Source organism: Esox lucius, chromosome 3, assembly GCF_011004845.1.
Source record: "Esox lucius isolate fEsoLuc1 chromosome 3, fEsoLuc1.pri, whole genome shotgun sequence".
Classification (NCBI taxonomy): domain Eukaryota; kingdom Metazoa; phylum Chordata; class Actinopteri; order Esociformes; family Esocidae; genus Esox; species Esox lucius.
Genome location: NC_047571.1, coordinates 31,017,188 through 31,036,008, shown reverse-complemented (window position 1 = coordinate 31,036,008; position 18,821 = coordinate 31,017,188). Strand labels below are relative to the sequence as shown.

The window sequence follows — 18,821 nt, the reverse complement described above, 5'->3', positions numbered from 1 at the left end:
GTTTAGCCCTGGCAGCAGCTCCATGTGGACTCAGAGGTTGGAGTGCTGAAAGGAAACAGGCAGTCGAAAGTGCTGCATGCATGCCTTTATGAGGTTCGTGGGAATATTGAGTCTGTGGTGTGGGACACTGTAGTGTGTGAGTGTGTGTGTGTGTGTGCACAAACAACACAACAGTATGATTACTTAATTTGTTTAATAAGTGCTGTACAACCCTCAGTTCCCCTGTCTGATAGGTTGCCAAGTTACATGTGCAGTATAACTGGTTGCAACACCTTTGAGGTGACAGCAACCAAAACGGTTCCTTTAGTTTTTAATCAGTCTCTTGTGAAGATATGTTGGCACAGTCTTTCGTGCCGTAGTGCTCTAAATTATATTAGTGGGTTTTCCAGCATGAACAGGGTGCCAGCCGGCGCAGCTGTAAGAGCGTCTGTCCAGAAACCGAAAGGTTTCTAGTTTGAATCCCAGAGAGGTTTCCAGTTTGAATACCAGAGAGGTTTCTAGTTTGAATCCCAGAGAGGTTTCTAGTTCCAGGTCACTATTGTAAAGAGCAGGTGTTCTCAGTCATTCTTACCTGGTAAAAAACATTAATCACTTTGACTAGGCCTTTCTAAAATGTTCAGCCATTATCTTGTAGAATTGTTTGTGTGTTTCCAATAATTTTCTCACAACTTAAACCAGGCTTCTCCGCTTCATCCCACTCACAGATTGTTTGACATATTCTACTTTAGAATTCTCCAGCAGAGCAAAACGTATGGTTCCTTCAATGGTGCCACGTCTTCCAGGTCCACCGCAAAGTGTCCCTTGAATCACACTCGCCACCATTCCTGACCATCAGTACGTAGTTCTCACTGTGGAATGCAGGGTTTTCACCAAACACAACGCAGCCTATGGCATCCAAAAACGTCTACTTTGGTTTCATCTGTCCGTAGACCATTCTACAAGGAGTATTGATCCCTGAACATTCTACCGCAAGTTCTTGCTTTCATTTAAGATGTTAAAATGCATCTTGTCCGATTCTTATCCACGTTCTGATTGTACCCACATTGTAATCGATGCGTCCGCTCAAGTGGATCTTTGAAATGTGTTTGTGTGTGCGTGTATGTGTATGTTTGTATTCACACTTATTTTCAACACATTTCAAGTATTTCAGTAGTATTTAAGTATGCCAAAATACGTATGACTTATTTCATATCAACTTTACTTCTTAGCAGTATAAAAGAATTGCCACATTTTTGGGGGGGCACAACCAGAAGCCATCCAGCAGTACGGGTGACCGGTTTGTCAGTTGTTTAGCAAGGCGTGCAGCAATGTCCCCAAAGGTGGAGGAGGCCTGTTTGTCTTTCCTTGGCAAACTGTACAGTTGATTTGCTCTCGCTTCACTGCCCGGTGACAGAGTCCCACCCCCTCCAAGGCTGGTGAACTGGCGACACAAATCTCAGGCAAATATCACTCGCTCCATCGTCTGGGTTATATTCACCGCCAGGCCCGGAGTCTGTTCACCGCCAGGCCCAGAGTCTGTTCACCGTCAGGCCCAGAGTCTGTTCACCGTCAGGCCCAGAGTCTATTCACTGCCAGGCCCAGAGTCCATTCACCACCAGGCCCAGAGTCTGTTCACCGCCAGGCCCGGAGTCTGTTCACCGTCAGGCCCAGAGTCTGTTCACCGTCAGGCCCAGAGTCTGTTCACCGTCAGGCCCAGAGTCTGTTCACCGTCAGGCCCAGAGTCTGTTCACCGCCAGGCCCAGAGTCTGTTCACCGCCAGGCTCAGAGTCTGTTCAATGACAGGCCCAGAGTCTGTTCACCACCAGGCCCAGAGTCTGTTCACCGCCAGGCCCAGAGTCTGTTCACCACCAGGCCCAGAGTCTGTTCACCGCCAGGCTCAGAGTCTGTTCAATGACAGGCCCAGAGTCTGTTCACCACCAGGCCCAGAGTCTGTTCACCGCCAGGCCCAGAGTCTGTTCACCGTCAGGCCCAGAGTCTGTTCACCGTCAGGCCCAGAGTCTGTTCACCGTCAGGCCCAGAGTCTGTTCACCGTCAGGCCCAGAGTCTGTTCACTGCCAGGCCCAGAGTCCATTCACCACCAGGCCCAGAGTCTGTTCACCGCCAGGCCCAGAGTCTGTTCACCGTCAGGCCAAGAGTCTGTTCACCGTCAGGCCCAGAGTCTGTTCACCGTCAGGCCCAGAGTCTGTTCACCGTCAGGCCCAGAGTCTGTTCACCGTCAGGCCCAGAGTCTATTCACTGCCAGGCCCAGAGTCCATTCACCACCAGGCCCAGAGTCTGTTCACCGCCAGGCCCAGAGTCTGTTCACCGTCAGGCCCAGAGTCTGTTCACCGTCAGGCCCAGAGTCTGTTCACCGTCAGGCCCAGAGTCTATTCACTGCCAGGCCCAGAGTCCATTCACCACCAGGCCCAGAGTCTGTTCACCGCCAGGCCCGGAGTCTGTTCACCGCCAGGCCCAGAGTCTGTTCACCGCCAGGCCCAGAGTCTGTTCACCGCCAGGCCCAGAGTCTGTTCACTGCCAGGCCCAGAGTCCGTTCACCGCCAGGCCCAGAGTCCGTTCACCGCCAGGCCCAGAGTCCATTTACCGACAGGCCCAGAGTCTGTTCACCACCAGGCCCAGAGTCCATCGTGGTTGACGAATCCATTCAGGTTGTCCAATCAGTAGGAGCATGTCCTTTGTGTCATCGATGCATTGTTACAACCCCATGTAAATGGCCTGTCAAACTCAGTCAAATGTTTGTGCACACTCAATCAAGGGTATTTCTTTTGTTTTAATATTTTCCGCATTGTAGAATAGTAGTGAAGAAATCAGAACTACATAATAGCGGTTATTGCACAATGTGGAATTGTGCAATAACCAAAAAACATCTCAATTGGTTTGCGTTCGGATGATTGGGGAGGCCAGGTCACCTGATGCAACACCATCACACTCCTCCAGACTGGGACTGAAGTAAAGTTTGTCTCATAGTGAAATATGACACCATGGGCCTTCAGACACAACCAAAGGTCAGGGGGATTCCACTCAAGTTTAATTTTAGATTGACTATGCATTTAAATAAAAATGTGTTTGGATATAAATCGTTCAGGGCCACTGAGTGTCTGCAATGGTATGCCCTGTGAAAATCATTTGTTCCTGAATAATGGTTTTGACTTGACCCACGCTCACGTTGGAGGCAAAATCATGAGTTAGAGAAACAGCACTTCAAAAACTTCATCTCAAACATTGAGGGATAAGCTGACCAGTGACTGGTCTATGGTTGACTGAGCTTGCCAGTCAGGGTTCTACTCACGTGACAGTTTTTAATGACCACTATACTGTTGATGGGTAATGTACGCACCATTCCAACACAAAAAAAAAGGAAAAACATTTCACTCCAGCAATTATATGTCGTGTCGCAAATAAATCTGGGAACAATGGGCAGTTACTTTAACATGGGACAACATGCTGTTATTAAAATGAACAGCCTTGGTCACCCACTGACATTCAAATTACAACTGTCAATGCGACACTGAAGACCACCCGCTTTCAGAGCTTTTTGTGACCAGGATCACTTGTTGAACACGTGCAAATTATCTAGTTTAATTCAATTAGTGTCGACAACAGTGAGACGGAGCCCTTCTACTTGGCACACACGGCACAAACAAACAGCGCCTGTATTATGTTTTACGTGTCTGTTGGCATTGACAGTACTTCTCTACCTGGTTGAAGTGTTTGCTTGGAGACATCCGCTTGGGGTCAAATGGGAAAACCAGACCCCTGGTACTGAATATGATATTTCTGCTGTGTGGTAGTGTTTACAGGAACTGGTAAATATCTACAAAGTATTTCCGTCAGTTTGGCTAATGGTCCATCTTTTTTCAGAATGGGCTAATTGTTTTAATGGGCCTAATGGACATCCACCTTGTTTTACATTGGCTAATGGTCATTCATCTATTACACATGGGCCATTGGTCCTACATCTTATTTTGTTGCCATTTCATCACTTTGGCTAATGACCCTCCATTTTGTTTCATGTGGACTATTGGTCCTCCTTTGTTTCACATGGGCTAATGGTATTTTGTTTCATGGTCTAATTGTCCTCCATCTTGTTTCACATGGTCTAATTGTCCTCCATCTTGTTTCACATGGTCTAATTGTCCTCCATCTTGTTTCACATGGTCTAATTGTCCTCTACCTTGTTTCACATGGTCTATTTGTCCTCTACCTTGTTTCACATGGTCTATTTGTCCTCCATCTTGTTTTATATGGTCTAATTGTCCTCCATCTTGTTTCACATGGTCTATTTGTCCTCCATCTTGTTTCACATGGTCTAATTGTCCTCCATCTTGTTTCACATGGGCTATTGGTCCTCTCGTTTCACATGTGCTAACAGTATTTTGTTGCATGGTCTAATTGTCCTCCATCATCCAGCAGTTTAAACATTTGACCTATCTTGCACTCTTCCTTTACCCCACTCTTCCTCTACCCCACTCTTCCTTTAACCCACTCTTCCTCTACCCCACTCTTCCTCTACCCCACTCTTCTTCTACCCCACGCTTCCTTTACCCCACTCTTCCTTTACCCCACTCTTCCTCTACCCCACTCTTCCTTTACCCCACTCTTCCTCTACCCCACTCTTCCTTTACCCCACTCTTCCTCTACCCCACTCTTCCTTTACCCCACTCTTCCTCTACCCCACTCTTCCTTTACCCCACTCTTTCTGAGTGAGACTGCAGCTCACATCGACAGATGGCCCGATAACACCAAGTCAGAGATGTTTAGTCACATAGACCGGGTTCCAAAATATGTTTTGCTCCCCTTTGAGCACATGGGATAATCGTTTCTAGCTGAGTGCAAAGATGTTAGGAGGTGCAATCCCACGAGGACACTGTTTAACGGCTGTTGTATCTCAGCCTTTGGCTAAATCGGCCCCTACCCCGAGGCAGAGCTGCTGAAAGTTGTTTGTAATGCAGAAACCTGAACAATATTGTTTGGGGTTTTTACATTTTCGAAATAAAAGCACATTAAAATGACATCATATTGATCAGAAATACAGTGTAGAAGTTGTTAATGTTGTTAATGATCGTTGTAGCTGGAAACTGCTGATTAGTTATGGAATTATCTACATGCCCATCAAGCTAATCAAACTTGCGGGAGGTGCTTCAGGAAGCATGGGATGAAATTGCGTTAGAGATCCTCAACAAATTGCCAACTAGAATGACAAAGGGCTGCCAGGCTGTAATTGCTGCCCATGGAGGATTCTGCGATGAAAGCAAAGTTTGAAGGACACAATTATTATTTCAATTAAAAATCATTATTTCTAACCTTGCCAATGACTATATTTCCTATTCATTTTGCTATATTTCCAATTGAAACTCATGTCATTTATGTTTTCATGGAAAACAAAGAATTTACTAGGTGACCCCAAACCTTTGAATGGTAGTGGACAGTCCCAAGCAGTGCAAACTTTAGTCGATAGTCCAATTTCTTCAAAATTCCCACTGTAAACAAAATAATGAGATCAGTAGTAATTGATTGTTCATTAGTAATTGATTAAGAAATCTGGAGTGTGATAGCAGTCCCTGGTGAGTAGCTTGTTCTCCCACAGACATTAACCCACATTACAGAGCGGAGCTGAAAAAGAGCTGCAACACGTTTTAAATAATCACTAAACTCTTTGTGGTAAAACAAGGGGAGAGAGACATCAAGTGAATCTCTCCGCCAGAATGGTGATTGACGGCTAAAACCTGCAAATTTTTTTGTTCAATAAGTGGTTTCCGTTGTTGTTTGGGAGGGAGGAACTCTTGCGATTCCCTAAGCACTGTAGGCTTTTAAATCTAGGTTTCTGCCCAAGTGTGTTTTTTTTCACAGGCAATATGAGTGACGGGATGATGTGCGGCCCTGGGGAAACTCGTGTTTGTGCAGAACAAGAAGCCTGGCAGGTTATCTCTGTATTAGATATGTCTGAGTGTGTGTTTATTGTATGCGTGTGTGAGCGGTTTCCTCAGATTTCAGCCGCGTAGCCCAGGGTGATGTAGCGGTCGATGAACGTGTACGGCTGCAGAATGGGTTTGGTTCTGGCTTACTTCTGTTGCAGCATTCACGGTGGTTTTGGTTCTGGCCTACTGCTGTTCCAGTATTCACTGTGGGTTTGGTTCTGGCCTACTGCTGTTCCAGTATTCACTGTGGTTTTGGTTCTTGGCTACTGCTGTTCCAGTATTCACTGTGGGTTTGGTTCTGGCCTACTGCTGTTCCAGTATTCACTGTGGGTTTGGTTCTGGCCTACTGCTGTTCCAGTATTCACTGTGGTTTTGGTTCTGGCCTACTGCTGTTCCAGTATTCACTGTGGTTTTGGTTCTGGCCTACTGCTGTTCCAGTATTCACTGTGGGTTTGGTTCTGGCCTACTGCTGTTCCAGTATTCACTGTGGTTTTGGTTCTGGCCTACTGCTGTTCCAGTATTCACTGTGGGTTTGGTTCTGGCCTACTGCTGTTCCAGTATTCACTGTGGGTTTGGTTCTGGCTCGCTCTCCACACTCTTTCGCACCTCTTTAAGGATCCACCTGTGAAAACACGGTTGACGTTTCGCCCCAAAGTCTTTCGGTCTTTCGGTCTTTTGGTCTTTTGGTCTTTCGGTCTTTCGGTCTTTCGGTCTTTCTGTGGCTTCAGATAGAAATGTGGAGATTCTGACATTGTTTTGTTAAAAAAAAAAAAGAAACGAGGACCGCTGTCACACACCAGTAGCTAAACAGACAATGCCATATGTGTTTATTTGTCAGGAACGGAGGTCGGCTATGGCCTCTTACAATGATCCATGTTACCTTGTCTCTCTAGTGCAGAGTGATTACTGTTTTGATTTCATCCTTTTATTGTTATATTTATTCAGTTTTTGATGAAATGTGTGTATTTGGTTGAGGTCGTTACTGCAGTGTTTATTGTCCAATGTATTCACATTATGTTATTAACATGTTTTAAAGTTGTGCAATACAATTATATAACATATTTAAGTAAGCAATCATATCCTCCCTGCTCACATTGGCAGCCAGACAGAGAAAGGTTCCGAAAGGGTTCCTCATAGGAGAGCCCTTTTTAAAGAACACTGTTTGGTTTTATTTGAAACTGTTATGGAAATGTTACTCCTCGGATGATTATGTATGTAAGCGTTTGACGCGTCTCTCTTATTTGCAAATAATAAATGAACTGTTACTTTGTGCCGAGAGTATTTCGTCTCTGTACTTCCTTCTAAAAGAGTTCTGATCGATAAAATTACCGTCACAGAAACCTTATTTGGTTCCATGTTGAATCCTTTCTACAGAGGATTCTACATGGAACCCAAAGGTTTTATAGGTGGGTCTACGGGGACAGCATACAGGCTAGGTAGTAACTAACAACCCAGTGCAACAGCAGAGCTCCTTACTGCATGTTGTCTGAAAAGATATTTGCTACCAATAACTACTTCAGTTTAGTAGACTAAGCTTTTATTTAGCTATTAATTGTGTATTCGAGCGACCTTTTGGGTTCTATCTCACCCTCATACTTCTTAAGAATGATTATTCCAGGCATTTGATGGGATGTTGTTACCAATGCGTGAAGGGCCCCATTTTGTTGCAGCTTTTAGCATGTCTCTATTACCCGTTACTCATCTCTTTTTCTCTCGCCGACTTAATATTTATTTCATGAACTCCTCCCCTGCTTCTCCTCCCCTTCTTCTTCCATCCCCAGGTCAGTGGCATCAACACGGCTATGAGCCGGAAGAGGGAGCAGCGTGTTCTCTTCATGGTGGTCGTGATGGTCCTGGTGTACCTGATTTGCTGGTTGCCCTACGGCGTTATGGCCTTGCTGGCCACCTTCGGGCGCCCCGGCCTGGTCACCCCCGTGGCCAGCATTGTGCCCGCGGTCATGGCCAAGGTCAGCACGGTCGTCAACCCCATCATTTACATCTTCATGAACAAGCAGGTGAGAAAGACATTTGTAGCAAGTGGCTTATTGCAACAGTCACATTTCCCCGGTTTTCTTGAAATCCTGATTGGGGGATTCCTTAAACATTTCTGAGAGAATCTGTGAAATGTTTTGCTACCCAGTACTACTTTGGTGTAGCTGGATCACCATACTTCAGGGCCCCCTGCAAGACTGTCATGATGTTGCATTTGCCCAAGTTCTTATGCATCTTCAAAATTGTGGTGACAATTGTCCATGAAGGAAAACTAAATTGAGAGGAACCCCCACAACCATTCAGTGTACTTAATCTGTTCCAGAGCTGGCGTCTGACTCAACTTTGTTCCCTGATCATGAAGCCTAGTTGCCTAGTGTTTAAAGCATCTGACCACTACACAAAAGGTTACATTTATGTCCTCTCCAATTATTTTTCAGGCCAAATCTACTGAGGCATTTTGTCTACTTTGTTCAATCATTCATCTAAGCATTAAAGCTTCTGAGAAAACAGTGTATCCAAGACAGTCAACACAAAAAGAGGAGGTTCTTTAGATCCTATGCGAGAATGATTAATTGGACACTAGTGTACACTTTTATTTATTTTTTGGGATCACTTTGGCTTCATTTTCATGCTATCAAATAAGTCCTATTTGTTCCCTTATTAGTCTCTTAGTGATTCAGATAATCAGCTGGTCTTACTGTGCACAGTGAAGGTAAACCATGACGGTAAACTGAGCGGTTTAATGTCCCGGCACAGTCGGCATGCCCACGGTGTGCAGGGGTCTATCAGCGTTTTGGCTCCAGCACGGGAACCCTGTGGAGTTGGACCCGGTCGTAGGAGGAGCCTGGTACATCAGGCGAGGGGCCTCTGGTACATCAGGCGAGGGCCTCTGGAATTTGCACCTCTGCTCCCTGTTCTGTTGTATTGTTAACTGCATTCTCTTTGGACTGATCACGCCCCGTCAGTCTGTGGAATTATTCCATCAAAAGGTTTTTACTTGCCTCCAAACACAAATCAGGATCAAAAGTAAAAAAAAAATGAGAATAGAGCAGGCAGGTATATCCATATCAATGCCTTTTTTGTGTGAGTTGGATAACAGAAAGGCCAAAGAAGAGAACAGCGTTTCCATTGCTAAGATATTTAAAATGAGAGGCGTTTTCACTGCAGGTGGAAACATCCCAATGTCCCTCAGGGAATATGACCCTTTGCCATTCCCTGTTATTAATAGCCTCGGCATGACAATACCTCTATGTGCTTTACAGGGTTATTCATTATGTTAAACAGCTAATCCTCAAGAACTGGATCATGGTGCCATAAATTCAGACTACTATTAATCAAATCTTTTTTCACAGATATTTTTTTTGTCTGAAGCATCTGAAAAACATGTGAGAATGGCGCTGTCAGTGGGTTTTCGGTGTGTTAAAATCTGAAAAGCTATTTATCTTATGGAATATGGTGGATTGCCAAGGCAGAACGACAGAACAAATGTCTATCGGGCACTAGCTTGTCAGGAGTTGTGATTGGACAAGTTTGTGTTGTTCAAACGTTGTTTAGTCAACAAGCGCATGTTGTCTTGTCCTTAAGGGAAGATGTCACTGCCTGATGAATTTTTTTATTTTCAAAACCCACTAAAAAAGTTTTTCCTAATTATGAAACTTTATAAGCTATTTCGTGTTTCTCAGCATATCTTCAAGTATTTACTGAACTAATCATTGCCTTATGTAACTGTGGTCTTATCATGTACCCCTTGAAGGCAACTTGTTCTGGCAATAATATAATCCGCAAAATGACTGAAAGATGCCCCCAGGTCAGAGCGTAAGATGCCCCCAGGTCTAACTGACTTTGTGGTTGTTCAAGATTATTGTACAATCTGAAAGTCCCCCCTGCTAAATTATTAAAATGTTTTGTAAATGTACGGAGACGACCGATAAAAAAGATAATTGGCCATTCCAATCCCAGGTTTCTGGGAGAAGTCTGTCAGGAAGTGAGCTGCCCGGAAGAGTCTTGAGGTCTGGATCCTGGCCTCAGTCCAGAATTCTCTGTATTATTTGGGTATTAAGCCACACTTACTCAACACTGAAACAGTGGTGTTGGATACCCTCCCTGTTCTCTGTGGATGTACTTGTTGTTCACAAGTTCGACATCAGTCCAAGACATATTTAGGTACTGTGAACTGCTGTTTAAGGGGATACAGTCAGATGCTGCGATGGCCCATCCTGCCACTGTCAATCGTATGCCACCAGCGGCCCACATTTCAGGACATTTTGAGGCCACTCGTCGGAGACAAGGACATCCTCCTGTATGTCATTTTCAGTCTTCAATTCCTCCCAGCCCGTTACTATGGAAACTGTGAGTTGAGGCGAGTTGAAGACTAAAAATGCTGTACAGATACAAGTAACGACATGCCTGCCCCTGCCCCTGCCCCCCCAACCCCCGCTGAAGGACTGTGGTAACAGGCATCAACTGAGACGTGTACAGTAATTGCCCTGTACACTCCGCTAATGGTGAGTACAATTTTCCCAGTACTTTTGATTTCCCTTGTCGCAGAGGAGGGGTTTGTTAGAAATGAAAATCAGAATTAAGGTAGACTAGTGGCACGGCTGGACCTTTAGCCAGCGTCTGCATAGCAGTGGCTCTGATGATGTCCAGGGAATTGCGGACACGACCATTGGATGCGAAAACAGAGGGCAAGATCAGGACTGATCAAACAAACACTACACCATTAAGTTGCTTTTAATTTCAAAGATCCCAGCTACCACTAGAGGTGTAAATGAATTCATAGTTCTGGCCTTTAACTATAAACTCTCTGGTGCTTACATCTTTGTAATTTGTGCGGGCCCGTTAATGCACAGTGTATTAATCTAGGTAATATTAGATCAGCCGACCGAGTTCTTTAACAAAAGGTGGGGGGTCCCTGGGTGGTAACGGTGGTGGGGGTCCCTGGGTGGTACTTAGATCAAGACTGTCCAAAGCATAGTCCTTAAAGCAGTTCAACTTCCTGTCACGCTGGTTGCTTTAGCAGGCGGTCTGGCAGTGAAACTGGGGCCATGAATGGAGCACTGGTGAAAGTACTGTTAGTAAGCTGTGTAGCTGCATAATTGTGAGACCAGCGTCTGAATCCTTCTGCGCTGCCTGCTGTGTCACTCCCGGACATGGTGTGCAGACAACAAAACAGGAGCCCAGTCTGCAAAGGCGCAGCGGCAGTGAGATGCAGCGATCCGGACCCCCCAACATTATAGTTGGCAGGAGGGATTCGAGGCACAGCTGTAGAATGCCTCACTCATTCAAGTGCTGAAGCGCGTTAAAAAAGAAAAGTAGCTGACTCTGTAGTCATTACGAAAATACGCGAAGCCACATCTCTGCTGCCCTGGAGAGGCATGGGAAAGCATGACATTATTAAGGGCCTAATGAATGTTCAGGTGGATGCTGTGTTAGTGGGCCATGACATTATTTAGTTTTTTTACCCGGGTAAATTGACTGAGAACACAGTCTCATTTACAGAAAGGACCTGGGGAACAATTACGGGGGGGCGGAGGGGGGTGAATGAGCCAATAAGTGCTGTGGGCTCTTCAGAGACCGCATAGAGTCAGGATATACATTTCCATCCTACCTGAAACACGACAGCGTACACAGGGCATGAAACAGTGCTGTGAGGTAATCATTTAAGTTGTGTGACGACCTGTCATGAAACAGTGCTGTGAGGTAATCATTGAAGTTGTGTGACGACCTGTCATGAAACAGTGCTGTGAGGTAATCAATTGAAGTTGTGTGACGATCTGTCATGAAACAGTGCTGTGAGTGAGATAACGAGGAGTATTGTTTCTGACTGAGAAAAATCTAAATTCTGCAGGTGGTCGTGTCTTTTGAGTTTCAATAGGGGAGGGGATGTGTGGCCTATAGACTTGCTCAGGGAGAGGGGTGGAGCTCATGGTTCCGGTTCGGCTGTCATAATGTATGGACGCTGAATGTAAATGAGAATCAGAACCATTATCAGCACTGTCGATCAGGAACACAATCCCCTTCCTGCAGTGTCCTGTACTCACCACTTTTCTCTAGGTTTGCGTCGTTATCTTTACTCGCAGTGCTCTCTTCATCTGTACTGTGATTGTAAATGTATTGAAACATTCGTTCTGGCGGCTTACCCGACTCTTCTAGAATGACCAGTATGTTAATGTGTTGGCGTCTCGAAGAAAATGGTGAGTAAAAATGTGTGTGTAACGGTCCGTACATTGTTTGTCCTCTTTGCTGGTTAAAAGGTGAAATTCGAAACAGTCTAAACACTGCTTCAAACTAAATTGTATTGCAGTGTAAAATTTGCAATCTTTAGTAAATCACTGTGTACTTCATCTGCAAATAATAGCTGTTTGTGCAAAAAAAATAATAACTAAGAAAATGAAGGAGACAAATGAATGGCTCTTTTCATCAATGCGATTCACTTCCCAACATTCACCAAAAAGTTGTTTATTTGTGAACAAACCATCACTGCTCTAAACTCTGTGGAAATATTGTTAAATTTCTCTATGTCTTCACCTCATACAGGTTGTATGTTTTCATCCAACCAGAAGTCAAAGTTCGTGACAAAAATCTTTCTAATTCTCATGTCTCACTCTTCACCCTGGACTGGCTTTTGTGCAGCCCTACATGAGCTGTGCCTCCTGCTGCCTTCTCCAGGTCTCAATCCGTCCGACCAGTCCACACATCCCCAGTGCAGAGTTGTTTTTGACGGCTGACAAGAACCTGGAGACGCTCAGCAGGACCAGATGTTCGGCACACCTCCGTTTTCTGCCCAGTTGTTATGGGATGCGGATAGTGTGTTAACCCAACCAACGTGCTGCAGTTTAACACCAGGTGGACGGGTCTGTGTGGCCGCGTCTCCATCCGCCGTCTCAGTGGATCCCCAGCAAGGAGGCGATTGGCGCCATAGGGCAACACCTTTTTTGTTTTTACGTCTCGTGAGAAAATGTAGTAGACTATAAGTATACCTGAAATATGGTCTGTATACTAAGTACACTACGTTTTCCCAAGGGAGGGGAAGTTACGGCCAGGGTAATAGGGCTTCTGTACAAAATGCCTTTGTCCCTGTATCTGTATGGGTGTACGATTGGAATAAAAAACACACCTGATACCCTCACTGCAATGTTGTGTTTTCAAAACTGGATCTGAACTTTTTTTATTTTATTTTTTATATAATTCACTGTGTGTGTGTGTGGGTCTGTCTACAAAAACCTATAACCTTTCCAAGCTCTTAATAAAGGCTTTTTTCAGATGTGCAAACTTCACTGTCATGGTTAATTAAGGCAGTAGCCGGTTCACATTGCAAATGTGACCTGATTTGCTTGTTGTGTTATGAGTTTTGAACTCTATATGGAGCTACGTTCCATCCCATAATACCACGCAGTGCCCTGAGCCCCATCACGATGGCATGGTAGGGGTCAGGGCCCAGACTGAAAGAAAAACCTGGCATTACTGCCCACTTACTGAAGCTGACTTCTGTTGAGCAAGTCCAGGTTTCCAATGACTCACATCAGCCAGCACTTATTCAATTGAATATGCAGTTATTGTCTCATTCCTGATTGAGAGTGCAATTAGCTCAGCTCTTAAAGCCATTTGGGTGATTTGCAAAACCTTACAGGCTCCCTTTAATGCGAGAAAATACGAAGCGAGACAGCATAGCTAAAGCAGAGGGAGCAGGTTCAGGAGGTCTCCAATCAGACGGCTCTGAATTACTCGTAATTATCAACCGGAAAGGGAGAGTGGAATCAGGGGCCATGGGAGCGATTTAGTTTCACCTTGTGAGAAAGATCAGCTTGTTTCTCAGCAGGAAGTAGGAGAGCTCAATGTAGATGATTGTTCTTGCAGGGATGGGATGGCGAGAATCTGAGAGTGGTCTTTGTGGAGTTGAGGTAGGGGACAACTTGGAGTAGGGTGCATTAGTATAATGAATTAGAGTCTTATTACCAGAGTTATATATTTATATTTAAGTAAATATATATACAGTATCTCAAAAAAGTGAGTACACCCCTCACATTTTTGCAAATAATTTATTATATCTTTTCATGTGACACTGAAGAAATGACACTTTGCTACAATGTAAAGTAGTGAGTGTACAGCTTGTATAACAGTGTAAATTTGCTGTCCCCTTGCTGTCAAAATAACTCAGCACACAGCCATCAATGTCCAAACTGCTGGCAACAAAAGTGAATACACCCCTAAGTGAAAATGTAGTTTAGCCAACTTCAAGCACTGGTGTTTATGTCTTAATGAGAGCAAAGGCTTTTTTTCTGGAAAGACTGAGATCCAATTCTCATTTACAGTGACAAAAGTAACGTCGACAGCAAGACAACACTTAGTAACACGCTAGACATTGAAACAATGACATGTGTAATGAAATAAGTCAGAGGTTGGTAACATAAAACAGATGGTGCATATTAAGAGATGGATGAGGTCCATATTTACTCACGATAACCTTGTTTCTTTCTGTCTGTATGCTGGGGGCGCGTTTGTATGTGTGTCTGTGTGTGTGTTTGTGCGCTGGTGTGCCAGTTCTACAGGTGTTTCCAGGCCCTGCTGAAATGCCGAGAGCCCCAGCCGGGTTCCAGCGTCAGGAACTCCTCCAAAGTGCCGACCAAAGCCGTTCGCGGGGGTATGCGCCGAACCGCCGACCACAACTTCACGTTCGTCGTGGCCTCCGTCGGGCAGCCGACCAGCGTCGCCCCCCAGCAGGGGCGCACCCACGTGGACCCCCCCGCAGACTGTGACACGGTCAAACCCCACGCGGTGTTAATAGTGGCCCACCACAACAGCGAAGGCCTGGGGTCGTCAGGGGTCACAACCCTCACGGACCAATTACGGGGAAGGGAGAAGGAAGGGCCCCCCAGGTGGATTTAGCGGTGTTGCGACGCTCAGCGGACACGCCGGACTGGTCGGCAGGAGCTGCCAGAGCCTCTGGAGGAAGGACATCAATCTGCCTCCGTCGACGCTGGCTTATTCAGTGGTTGTTCGCTATGACAAATATGCCTATGGACCAAGGTTGATGAAAACAGGGAGAAACACTGTTTGGGTTTTTTCTTGCTGATGTTTTGTAGATTAGTTCCATGAAGTGTAATGCTTTGATTTACTCCACTGTCAGTGTACCTTCTCAGCACAAACAGGGCGAGACAGATGAAGAGAAGTATTTTTCTACTGATCAGTCATAGATTGGGGGAAACCTACGTATGGTGTTTTAAGTGTTTTTCAAGACTGCTAATGCGCTAGAGACAAGGTATGCAGAGCATATTGCAGAGAGGAATTAGCATCTTCAGAGACAGTATGCAAACCCGTGCAATTAGCAGCTCTTTCACATGTCATGTGGTTCCCAATATACGCCAACAAGATTACTTTAAAAACAGCTGTTTGTTTACAAGTAACCCATCACTGGTAAGAAAATCCAGGCAGGGCACTATTGGCCTTTTTAATGTCTGTTTGGCCAGAGACTTCACTAATTGGGGTTTTAGGTAAGAATCAATACCCAATTGCAGAGTACCAGTCAGTATTTCTGGCCTTGGAGTCTGGCCGCACGGTTTTGATCTTTATAATTTTCAATAATGTATCTGTCAAAGTATATCTGTGATTGGCAAAAATAACAATTTGTGGGGAAAATGTCTGAATTGGGATGCTTGTGTAAATGCACCCATGTTGTTTCATATTATATCGTCTCTCTACAAGCACTGTAATCCTTAAGTGACTTGAGTAGAGCTATCCTGTGTCGTTGAAACTGCAAAGCCTATGTACAATCATCTGTTCCTTTTCATGCAAAACATCATGGCCCATGTTTTAAATCAGGCCACGTATTATCTAGGTCAGTGGTCAAGCTTTCTTGGTAACTGTACCACCCACTGAGTTTTACCCTGCACCAAGTACCTCTGGAGTTCCCCAGAAGTTCTGCTTACAAGTTGACTCTGTTTATAGGTCAAGTACTGTAGCACTGATCCAGGTATTTCCAGACAGAAGTTTGTTTACTGTATTGATCTGAATTATAATTGCTAATGTCAGCATGTTTGTTGTTCACGGCCCATTATCTCATTTGGGAATCAATATTTACCTGATTATTTTTTTCACTACAGCTACATACTTGGCCTTAAGCCCAAAATGACAATGATATTCAATTCAACAATACTTCAAAAAAAAGCACATGCCTAATCTATGCAGAACAAACTTATCAAGAAGAAGCTATGACATTTTTGAATGACCTGGAAATGACAGTGTAATAATTTTTGAATTAGCAATGCTGTAGGTATCTACTTCTACTGCTAGCTATGTTGTATAGTTTGGCTAATGGGTCAGTTTGAAAGTCAATGTAGTTCCCCAAGGACATGAAACTATCAATTAATCACATTTGTCTCATGCCTTATACTAAAGGTTCATAGAAAATGAAGGCACCCGTGTCTTTCCACAAATGCCTTGTGTGCTAAATGTGCTGCATTATCATTGCAATCCGTAAAAAATGTTGTTGTCCTAATGTTATTTGCTCGATACACATTATGCATTTTTCCAGTTATTCCAGCACCAAGTAGCTAAAATAAACAGGTTTACTGGTGTTTTTTTTATGGGCGCATTGTCACAAATCGTGGTGTAATAGTGTAATGCTACAACAATCGCGTATGTCTGACGTCCAACATTTTAATGTACATGAACCGTTGAATCTGCGGAATGTTTATGTGCATGGCTTCTTATGACATCATAGTCAAGTGAAATTAGAGGACATGTAATGCATGTGATAAAATCAGTTGTTTTATGGCCTTGAGTCTAACAATCTTTTCTCCACATGTGTATGTTGGACCACAGCTTTGGGGGCTGTGCTAATTGCATCTGGTGAAAATTGACCTTTACTCTGGTGCAGCAGTAAGCCTTCTGGCGAATGTGATATAATGTATGAGTGTGTGCACACTTTGGGAATTTTAAGTGAAGCACATTCTTGTTCAATTCTGAAAATTCACAGTTTTTCTTCTGTATTTCTTTCCTACTGGTCCCCACTGGGAATCAAACCTACATCCCTGCCATTGCGAAATGTTCAACCGGCTATACCACATGGGATATTCTTGAAATGTTCTTGTTTGCAATTTTCTTTTTTATATTGAATTTACAAAAGTTGATGTTTACATTTTTTTTGTTAACAGTACGATGGCTTTGTAGTTGTGAAAGCAGTTCTCTAAAGGACTTACAATGCCTGTATAAGTGTAACTATTGTTGGGGTGATGTCTTCTCTCTGGGGATATCAATTTGCATTGGCGCGCTGGTGTGTGTATGTGTGTGTGTGTGTAACTGTCTGGCCACAATGACTGGGCAGCTGAAGTATGTCAATAATTTTAAACCAAAGCAAGAGGAATTTCATACTTGTTTTTTTAAGCTTGCAGTTTAATAAAGACTTTTAAAAACAATGGGCAAGGTGTTCTCTATGGCTGACGTATTCTGTAAAGAAGCGTTGGCGTTAAGTGGTCCTGTTGAAAGCAAAAACCAAGTGTCGGGTAACTGTAAAGTGTTAAGCATCATGCAGATGTACGATAATGAAGTTGCCTGTATCTGCACTACAGCAGCCCATAGGCCGTGGTCTGTCTGCTGTTGCCGTAGCATCAGGCAGGTCGATGTAAAGACATCCCCGAACTGATCTGGTCTGTTCCAGGACGTCACATCCAATCCATCTCCTTAATGCTGTGGGGGAAGCAGAGACGTGTGAGGCCCCAACTTTAGAGCCACTGGAATGACTTGACCAGGTAGTGAACACCCCCCCCCCCCCCACGTCAAGATGGCGGAAACTCGAACCACAAGGCCAATGATCAGTGTCTCCTTCCATTGAACAGATCTGTTGCGGTTGAAGAGGATGTGTGAGAAATTCAAACCACCTTTTTGAACTTCAGCTCCATTTCATGTGAAGGCCATTTTTCTTTAGATTCAGGTAAGGGTTACAGGCAATATAACCTACAAATATGTGTCTAAAAGAGCTTAGGGGCCAGCTTAAAACTCGCATTTTGTGATTAGCTACAGACGTGCCACATAAGCTGAGTGTGAGAGAAGAGAAAGCCACAAAACACTGTTACATCCTCCTTGACACATCGTGTTCAGTGTTAAGTCATATAAAGCCACTGTGATGGAGTGTTTATAAAGGATTCATTACGCATTAATACAAACTTAAATGGGTATCGGCAAATTCATTATCACTATTTTGGTGTGTTATCCCAATTAAGCTTTCAACAGTTAGTGTTGCGTGACAGTCACAGGGAAAAGGGTGCACAAGTTAGCAAGATCAGAAAACTACCATAGACAGAGGCAGAGGGGCCTATCCCCCTTGGGGTGCTGTCGCGCATGGTCTACATATAGTGTACTCACTGCAATAAACCTCTGATGTAACAAGGACGCGCGCCATCCCCCCCGACGTGGTATTCGGCGCACGTCATCGCCGGCCTTCCAGCCACGCCGCTCCTCCTCCCACGGCACTGTCATGTCTTGTTATTGCGCACACCTGGTGTCCATTCCCTCATTAGGTTGCATATATCAGTTCCTGTGTTTCCGGGTGTCTTTGTGTGGTATTGTTCCTTGTTCAGTGTTGTTCTGGATTTGCTGTGTGCAGTTGTTATGCGCTTGTGCGCAATTTGAGTACTACATGCCTTGTTTGAAACAAGAACGCAATACATATACTTTGACTGCCTACCTGCATTCGACTCCTTTTTTACACACACGCCACGAGGGCAACCTGTTACATCTGGGTTGATGGAATCAGGAGCCAAACTTCTGCTATCATCCTGAACTAAAGCAGACCTTTAGGAGTTTTGCAAAGTGAAGCTTCAGACACTTGTGCTGAGAGAGCCTCTGGGGAGAGAACTAATAAGAGCCACTTCAAAAGTCGACATGGCCGGGCACTGTGACATGAAGTTGGACGAC

General features: G+C 44.5%; 1 protein-coding gene across 1 annotated transcript in view; it reads left to right on the top strand.

The window, feature by feature from the left end:
- LOC105025021 (vertebrate ancient opsin-like) overlaps positions 1-17,392 on the top strand; it is a 41,064-nt gene extending 23,672 nt beyond the window's left edge. The window contains exons 3-4 of the mRNA XM_013131995.4: positions 7,697-7,930; positions 14,451-17,392. Of these exons, the coding sequence (XP_012987449.2) occupies positions 7,697-7,930; positions 14,451-14,795 (579 nt within the window). The 3' untranslated portion in view covers positions 14,796-17,392. The remainder of the gene's footprint in view (positions 1-7,696; positions 7,931-14,450) is intronic.
- The last annotated feature ends 1,429 nt before the right edge of the window (positions 17,393-18,821 follow it).